The 10,263-nt window shown below is 35.5% G+C and overlaps 1 protein-coding gene across 1 annotated transcript; it reads left to right on the plus strand.

Annotated features, from left to right (window-relative positions):
- The first annotated feature begins 251 nt into the window (after positions 1-251).
- Positions 252-6,019, plus strand: LOC140230163 (uncharacterized). The gene is made up of 3 exons (XM_072310351.1): positions 252-447; positions 5,252-5,326; positions 5,956-6,019. Exons 1-3 carry the CDS (start codon positions 252-254, stop codon positions 5,973-5,975), a joined length of 291 nt encoding a protein of 96 aa, XP_072166452.1. The 3' UTR covers positions 5,976-6,019.
- The last annotated feature ends 4,244 nt before the right edge of the window (positions 6,020-10,263 follow it).

Here is a 10,263-nt window from a genome sequence, read left to right on the forward strand (position 1 = left end):
GAAGAATTTGTCTTATTACCAGTGATTGACAAATTGTCATTTCTCGACGTTAGTAAACACGATTATGCAGCATGTTCAATATTTCTAAATAACAGTCATGATTGTAAAGATCACGGCCATAGTTTACGTACTCGGTGTAGCTTATGCATTTTTTTAGGTGTTTGCATTGAACTAGCTCCTTCACTCGGGATGAACCCTTCAAAGGTCTCAATTTCCTCATTTTTCGATGTTGCCAACACAGATTCGAAAGCATGGCCTCCAAGCTGCTCGTTCTCGCTTTCCTTGTCGTCCTGTCGACGTCGTCTTTTGCGATGTACGCTTTCGACGATGGCGAAGGTGACCTCGACGAGGAGTTCGGGCTCGAACCCGCTTCAAACTCTGGCTTCGAGGCTTTCATGGAGCTGAAGCGCGATAGCACCAGGGCCAAGGCCAACAAGAAGTATAAGAGTGAGTTTTTGTGATCTAGATTTTACTGCTTCCCCCTGCATGTAAAGTAATTCGAAAAGAACTGTTTGCTTTGATGTTGCAATGGCATGACATAATTCATTGAAGTGATAATTCATGGTACAATGGTAAATTGTATATACTCGAAGCAAATAATTATGTGTTGTGCGATTGAATATAACAGTATGAAAGCACCTATTGCGTGTTAACGTCCTCTCAGATCCTCATGGTATAGTAGCCTATGAAATATAATGGGCACTTTGGTGACGAATGGTACATTATTACTTGAGCTGTAACCGAATCCGACAAACAACCGTTTCGTTTCGTTTGGTTCGATTCTGGCGCTTCAATAGACCCAAGAAGAGCACGAATGAAAATTGACCCCAATAGAATCGAAAGAGATACACACGCTGTTTGAAATTATCTTTCCCATCTGCATTAATTTGTATTCTTAAAAAGAGCAAAGCCACACTACATTTAAGTTGACTTGAAGTCAACGCCATGGGCGAGAAATTGGAAAAAAAAAGGCTCATCAAAATCAAAATAAATTACAGTTTTACTTACTTTCACATTGCTGGGATATTGCTCTTGAAGAATAACTCCATGATATCTGTATATTCATGGTGACGTGATGATGTCGCGTCCCAGTCTAAAATAAACCTGCATGCAAGCTTCCACTTCTGAACTGATATCAGAGCCCTTTACCCTTTGCATTAGGTTATTGATGAGTTGAAATAACCCAACATCCTACAAGAATAAGAGACTTTACGTTCTGAATTATCCAGTATGATCTGAAACATGAAATCACTTGCAAAAGAAAATGCGATTGATTCTTTCAATGTCAGACAAGAAATCTGTTTAGCGGGCATTTGTTTCACTTTCAGGTGTCTATAGTTGTACTCGTTTACAGCTTGAGCTTGAACAGTGGTAAATAGCTGTTAATTTGACATACAACATGTGCTAACATTCCAAAGACTTATATTCATATTTTCTTAGCACAAATGATTAGCTGAAAGCCCAGTGGATTGTTTTTAATCTTCAATGAGTTAACATTACGTGAACAGGACTGCTACAGAACATTCTTGCAAAATGAAAAACCAAAGAATCATTAGTAAACATTGCTAGTTACATCACTGCATATTCTATTTTTGTTCTGCGTTTTAATGCGCTAAATCCCACAAAATGTGGCGAAGGTGCTAATGGCATTGAGTTCTGAAATAAAGCGTAATTTCCAGCCTGATTTTTTTTTATTCAATTTTCTAAACATTTTATGACCTAGAAAATGTTTTAACGTAATTTTCTCTGGGCACATAATAATGATTAATCTTTTTTCTAGTCAATACACTATTGTTAGATAAACATCATTCCCTTTGTCATTTGGATATTTGTACAAGGGAAAGATATCTATACTTTGGAATAGCTGCACGGAACTTTTTTTTTTTCAAAATAACCCACAGAAAATTTCGAATATAAGATTTTATTTCTTTCATCTTGATAACTATTTTATTACGTTCTTAAGGATTTCATACGTATTTGATTGGAAATAGCAACTCAATACTAAAAGGTAAAAAAAAATGTTCTGTTTTCAATTCAAGTTTTTCCTAACCTATATAATTGTTGGAAAGAAAGCTCACACTCTGGAAAAGTTTGAACTGAGAAAAGAGGCTCTAAAGTACAAGATCTATTCAAGCACTAAATCTTTACTGAGCCGTGCTACCTGTGCCGTGAATGGGACAAAAACATGGTTTAACCACTGTAGCAGCATTAATGCTGGGATTATCAGATTAAGCTGAAATTAGGCATGCTCTATGACCACATTCTGTCCATGATAAATGTCAACTTTCAAAGCAGTAACATTATCCTTCCACAAGTTATTAGAGTTAAAAGTGAAGAGTGTGCAAAAGATTTTCAAGAAATTAAAAGGGATCTCTAAGAAAAACCTACTACTCTACCAAAAAAGGGGTTGTAGAAAAACTGCTGAAAACCCACTTTCCCATTCAATTAATGTTCCCCAATTCGAGAGTAATGTAGAAGAAGAATAGCTCTTTCAGAAAATATGTAAAACTCAAAATTAACTTGGTTGACCCATTGCACCTTTTTTGAGTCCTCACATAAAATCAAGGGGTGCGATTTATTGTTTGTTTTGTGATGCATGGTCACAATTGATAGAAATTGTGACAGAAATGCAACGATTGGTAGAACAAAAAAGGGGTGCACCCTAAGGTTATTGTATTCCTTCTAGCAAATAGGAAATGGAAAGTAGTTTTAATATCATTGCTCTCTTCCGTTGCCTGCGAAGGCTGTCAAATTATCGACAAGCTGTATACAGAGAAAGCAGATTATAGAGTGAATGTAATTAGATACGACGCAGCGCCCTCTTTCGATCGATAAATGATAGGTTTCAAGGAGGACGGGCAATAATTGGATGTTTTTCCAGTTGCATGACGCTATTCAACTGTTATGCCCTCGCATCTAATTCACGGTGACAGAGATGGCACAGGTGTAATGCGGGTCATAATCCAATGTCAGTAGTCAAAATGAGAATACTTGTTAAATCAGTCCCTCACTTCTTTGACTTGCTGACCTTTCGCATTTTATTTGCTCTTTTACAAATTTGATACCCAAACCAAGTATGAATGAAATTGATTTCTAAATCTGAATTCTTATCAACTTTGTAATATTGTTGTTTTCATTTCCCCGTTGTTACTCAACATGCCTTTCTCATAATCACTGTCATTTATATTGCTAGTAATATCGTTGTATTTCTTTATGATATTCTGTATTTGAATTTCATTCAATATCAGGCTCATTTTCACAATGAAATTATTTTGAACAAGAATAAGCGGTTGTTCTTCTCACTTGCGCTGCCGAATCACATTCTTTCTTCAACATACAATTGCTAAGTACCTGGCAGACGCATCCGACATCGAGTACACAATGCCATGTCAAATATCTCTGTTCATCATTAGCGTTTTCATGTCGACTTTTTCATACCCAACATGTCATGCAACGCAAGCAATAGAGTTCATAGGTCTTCTTCATAAGTAATGACAGGCTAGTCTAAAAGAGGTTATATCTGATACGATCTGTTTCTTTTTAATTGTTGTTTTTTTTTATACAGTTACTCTGTACGAGAAGTTTCACTACATTTCATCTCATTTGAATTATCGCTTTGACACTTTCTGTTTCTACCAAGTAAAGCAAACTCCTGGTCAGATGGGTTGTACTATATCTTTTCTTTATGATAAAGTTAACTATTCAAGTCGATAAACATATTTCGTCTGTCTCAATGTCCTAGGATACCCCTATGTTTTCCTTTGTCTCCACAATTCCGTCAGTAGTTTCTTTCTACTATTTCTTTAGCGTTATACATAGAACCAAACGTACGATGATTGACCGCTATATGTTTTACATGCTTACATTAATTTACTGTACATCCAAGCCGGATATTATGATTCACTATGTTTTTATTATATTTGATGTACATTCCTTCATTGAGAAGTATGAAAATAAATTGAATTGAATTGAAAAAAAAAAATATATCAATAAAAATTCATTAAAAAAATACTTATTCTACCAACTAAATGAACATTGTTCTCCATGAACGTAAAGGGTGATTGACTGACTGACAGACCCCAGCTTGTCCATCACTCCGTGTATGTGGAGAGTTTGATCGAATAACGAGTTAGCTCCATTCTTATCAATTCAAAATGATTGCAATTAAAGCTGCTACGTAAACAAAGCAATTTATACGAAAATATGGGATTTTTTTCAATACTCTGAGAGTATTCATTATTATGTAACAAGGGAAGTCACAGTACAAGGGTTTCTGTTTGCTTTATGTGATAATACTGTAGGACGTAATTCAAATTTATTGTTCAAAATGGCTCTTAATGCGTTTTGCAGTGGAACTCTTCATGTGTTTGTATGCGTGTAGCATATAATATGCCTCGTGCTTCTAAGGTTTCGAATTTACTTTTGACTGTATTTGTCCTTGCCATTTCCACTCCCGTCTTCGGTGTCAGCTGAATTGCGCGCAATAATAATGATGGCTGTCAAAACCGTCACGCATAATATCTATAGGGCCTAGTCATTTGCAGCGAGGCGCCATGTGCGGAAGACATTATACGCCCAGATCAAATTGACTGTTTGCCCACAGAAGTGTCAAGCATCGTTAAGCTAAGAAAACGTAATCCCTCCCGTATCACTATGTCCCTTCGCCCGGATCATTGAGAATGATTACAAAAAGAGAGCAAGAAAAAGGACAGGCTATAATTGCCCATGACACAGAAATTGTCAATATAGCATGATGATTTGGAAGAGAAGAGTGCTCTTGAAAATAAGGGTCTCGGTATGTCAATCAAGATGTTTTTGTTTTATGTTTTTTATTAAAGTCATAATGTATATTTTGAATAAACAACTTTTTTATACAAACAATACAAACAATATGACCTACATACAATATTGGTTATACTATATACCTTATCTCTCTCTCTCTCTCTCTCTCTCTCTCTCTATACAAATATATATATATATATACATATATATATATACATATATTATACATAATATATGATATAAAATATATAATATAAAATATATAATATATAATGATCATTATACGGACGAACTTACTGCTACATATGAATTTGGTGTGTATTACCTGTATTATTCACAAATGCAAGTGTTCACGTGCTCGTGCCTCTGTGGCATCAACAAGATTTGTAGTGCAATGAATAAATTGATATAAGAGAGTATGCCTGACGCCATTCTCTCCCCTTCATCTTTGACACGCCTTCTTATCTAGTTTGCCATCCAGTTCCCGGATCCACTCAAGAGTGCTGGTGTTACAGAAGATCCGGAAAGATGTTCCAGTGCTTTGGTAAGAACGCGGAATTCCCACCTTCTGCTTTACATTTCCAAGTGTCTGGGCTCCTATTTGTCTACCCCCCCCCCCCCCCCCAGCAATCTCTATTGAATTTGAAATCAAATAATTAGAACTATAATCAGGTAACAATATTAACAATTTGCGTAAGTCTGGTGTTCGACCGATAGATTCAAATCACAAAGTACAATCATAAAAGTACAAACACACACTGAACACACACATTATACACACGCTCACACATAATTATTATATAACTCAGGGAATAATAAAGCACTTATTCACTCCTTAATTAGTTAAAGTTTCGTCTGTTGCTTTTCTTCTTTGTTCAAGAAACTAGGAATTTTCATCTCGAGTATTGAAATGTTGAGCTCTAAACGGAGTTTCAATCTTTACAACTGCGAATGCAGGGTTCTGCCGAGGCTAATTCATAAATATCCTTTCCTACCGTTAACAGCGTTCTTCTTCCCCCCATAACACCGTCGAAGCATTTCTTAAATGAAGGTGTAGACAAGAAAAGGGAATTAATATCAAAGGGACGGAAATTGTCTTGCATAATCCGCTTCTTTATCTTGTTTGTTTGTTTGTTTGTGTGTTTGTTTGTTGTTTTTTTTTCCTTTGCTCAGGAGTCAGCAACGGAAAGTAAGCTGTGCAGAATCCTGTCTACAGAGGGCGCATCACCCTAGCATCATGCTCATGACGATCATGGTTTAGATGAAAAAAGCACTGTAGTGTCTTTAATTTTCGATTCTCAATGTTTCATAAGTCTTTCCTCGGAATACAGTCGAGTTAAAAGGCATTCTGATCTATGTAAACTTAATTCTTTCAGATTTGTTTTTTTTTTTCTTAACTCTTTCGACATTTAGTTGGCAACAGCTGGAGAAAACAGTGATAAAAATTTTACCCAAAAGTGTTAATAACAATGCTATGTTTGCTTACCAAAGACACAAACTCACTGCAATTCAATCGTTAATATAATGCTATCAGAATTACTTTCGATATCGTATGTCTACATCCTCTAGTCTTTCTGTATAGTCTATGAATATGAATATTCATAAAATAGTCTCACTACGAAATTTTTGAAGACATCTATTATCATTTACTTTCTGACTCCATGAAATATGAATAATGTGTACATTTATATAAAACATATCTCATCAAAAGAAACACCCTAAGCCATCTTCGATAATACGGACACCTAAATCTAATCTGTCAAGCAGAACACGCCGGTGCCTTGCTTTGCACATCAAAACTGATTGAATGCTATTGTAGTGGAATATAAAACGAGCCGAAATATTGATGATCTCTCTTTGATTCTTGGTCTTAAATTTGTAAATGTGTGAATTTTTTCCAGTTGACACAATGTTTTGGATGCCTTTCAAAAATCTGCTGGTGAAATGTAATATATAAAGTAGGCCATCGGAAAAGAGTGAAAACGCCAGCATCAACATTTAACAGACACCAATTAACTTTTGCATTTGACACTATCTGGGTCGTCCTTCTCACAGCAGGTTTAGCTTTGTAGATCGATCGCTATACGCATTGAAATTAATAAACAAAGTAATACAGAGAGCAATAGATGTACCACGATTTGCCTTTCTCTGCTTAAGTCTTCGTGCATGTGACAGTATTATGAATTGAAATGTTTGACACGAATTTTCATTTTGCTCAACGTTTGAAGGAAAGAGAGTTTTATAAGGAGGAAAGGAATACCAGCACGCATACATTCCCGGCATGCTATGCGCGACAGGGGGCCGCCATCTTAGCTCGTCTCCTCCGCGACGGGGCCCGGGTCCTTAAAACTAATTGTTTCCACTTATCCTCGGGTCATGTTAGCCAACGTTACCCGAGAAAAAGAGAATGAAGAGTAGGCCTGTAGAGTAAAGAGAGGTTGTAAGAAAGATAGAAGGAAAGAGAGACAACAGATGGAGGAAGTGTGAAGGGAGAGAGAGGGATCGAGATCATTGAGATCAGGGAGAGTGAGAGCGTGAGAGAGGGAAAATGAGAGGAGAGATCCATCATGGACATGACTTTATAATTCGAGCGAAGAGATATGAAAAGATTTAGTTTAATATAATATAATATGATATAATATAATATAATATAATGTAATATAATATCATATCATATCATATCATATATCATATCATATATTATAATATAATATAATATATTATAATATATCATTATATATATATATATATATATATATATATATATATATATATATATGAAGGGTTTGTTTGCAAAAACCGATAAGTCCATTTTTGAAGATTTTGAAGTACGATCTCTGTCATAATGTACAAAATAATACCTTTTAAATGATATATTGGTCACTACATATAAAGCTATATTTTTGAAGATATGGTCAAAAGAAGCAAAAATTTTCTTATTATTCTCTTTATTTTTCTTGACCTTTAATCGCAAATATCTCCATTTGGCAAATATGGACTTATCGGTTTTTGCAAACAAACTCTTCATATATATATACAATATGTATAATATTATACACACACACACACACACACACACACACACACACACACACACATAACCCTCTCACTCACGCACACAATCAATCGGCCAATGACGTTTAGACGGGCATGCAAGTGAACAGACCCCTGTGATGAAGTGTGGGCCAGACGACCCATAGCCAACGATACCGAAGCGACAATCGAATAATCAGTCGTTCAAACAACACCAGACGACACAAAGCACGGAAACTTGATGCTTTTCCTTCGACAGGGACTGAAAATAGAGCGAAATAAAGCAAAACGAAGAAACGGCAAAGAGTCAAAACAATCAGGATAAACTTGTTGGCATAGCAGGTTTGGATCGAGGGGATAATATGACGTGAAAATTGGAATCTGATTCAGCCCCCTAGCAACAGCTGCAGCCGTCACATTGTATCTACGGTGAAGGTTCGCAGCGATTGCCAATTTGCGGAGAAATTGTTTGTACCCCAATCATTTTTTTTTTTCGGACACCAATCATTACCCGCTTATCAAATTAGGTTCATATCCTGTGGCAAGTTAATTCATTGTCGTTATAACACAATCCAGACTTAAATTCAAACCTTTATTTTACATTTCGTATTTTCATATTTGGAGACGCTTTCTTAAAAGAAGATGTCTGCCCAATATAATTCCACAGCATTGTGTATTATAGCCATAGTACAGGCACTGTAATACACACACACACACACACACACACACGCACACACACACACACACAGAGACAACACACATACAGAAAACAAAACAGCTCGTCTGAATCCAAGCAATTTCTAAAATAGAAATTTATGGAGAAAAGCTATTCCAGTTTAAAACGATAGGAATCACACGTTCTTCTTCTATCGGTCAAGATCTAAAGTTATGGAGTTTCAATGATTCAATTTGAAACTAAAAGGTGTATTCACCCAAAAGTGTGAAACAGCACAGATATTTCAGGAAAAATGCCTTGAGAAATGAAACGAAAACGAAAAAAAAAAATACCGAAAATCAAACTCAGGATGAGTATTGGTATGGGTGTACTCAGCAATAAATACTGGCATTGGTGTAGAAAGGGTGATATTCACAAATTTTCAGGTCATTTGGTTATCTTTTTAAGTGAGGAGGAAAATATGATTTTTTTTTTCTTAACCTGGAAAAAAAAACCCTGATGAAACTGCGTTATTTTCAGATTCTGGCGGCTGATACCACTTTTGGTGAAAACAAGTTAGACATTTTATTTTTTTTTTTCTCATAAGATTTTCTAAATTTTAGTGATACTCCTGATGCAATTTTCGTTACATTTTCTTTACTTTTTGAGGTCAACATGGTCAAGAAGTATAATTTTACTGCAATTATTGCATTATGTCATTGGTATAACAAGATTTAAACATTATACCACAGACTTCATTGTGCAAACAGGAGAGTTTATAGGAAACGACTACATAATCACATCCAATGCGTTAAAACTATCTACGTGAATGAATGGGCACTCAAACCAAGAAATCAAAATTTCACGTGCCGTTATTATAATCCTTTTGTGATAGTAGAACTCTGTACTCCCTAATCAACATTTACCAAATGTGTTACATTCCAGTTCCAATGTAACAAAGCAAGCAAAGAAGCAAAAAAAAAAAAAAAAAAAAATGAGTTAAAACTTTGACATCCACATGGCGGATAGATAGTATTCTTTAGATTCGTTTAATCATCTAACATTGATTCATTCAAGCTTGGGCGTAAAACAAACCGCAGTCCAACGATCGCATGGTTCTTTAACGTGCCGGATATTTCTAAATATCACAAATCACCTTGCGTAATGAAACGAAAAAAATGGACAAGAAAAAAGGAAATATTCAACTACTTACGAATCACTGATCAAACTTTTATTCAGGCATCATTTATCAGTAGGCTCTAATGGAAAATGAAATGTCATAAATAATAATTAAGATCTGAAGAAAAATATAAATTCCTTCGGGTTGTAAAGGTAGCACGGGGAAAATCAGTCTTAAAGTATCTAACTGTGCCAACAAATTTGCAAGTCAATTTTAATCTGTAGAGCAAAGTCAGGAAAAGTGATGACCAATAACCGATATATTTAGAGACTAAAAAATAGGTACTGATAACAGGAATTTATTGCAAGGGAAATCATTGATTCAATTGCGAAAATGATAGCAAATATGCTACTTTTTCGCAATGTACCCCCCCCCCCAAAAAAAAAGTGTTTCGTGATGTGTATGTCTCCAAGGAAGATCCTAATAGATTCACGGCGTGTTTCATATCGTAGCTCTCTTAATAACGGCTTTCCAAGCAGAGATAAAAGCGCTAACGACAGGATATGAATCAAAGTTGCACCAACATTATTTCCGAATAGAAGTACCATGTTGCATTACGTCATGTCATGAACTTAATTATTCTTTCTTATTCAAAGCACGAAAATAAATCTTA

This window comes from Diadema setosum, chromosome 6 (assembly GCF_964275005.1).
Source record: "Diadema setosum chromosome 6, eeDiaSeto1, whole genome shotgun sequence".
Taxonomy (NCBI): domain Eukaryota; kingdom Metazoa; phylum Echinodermata; class Echinoidea; order Diadematoida; family Diadematidae; genus Diadema; species Diadema setosum.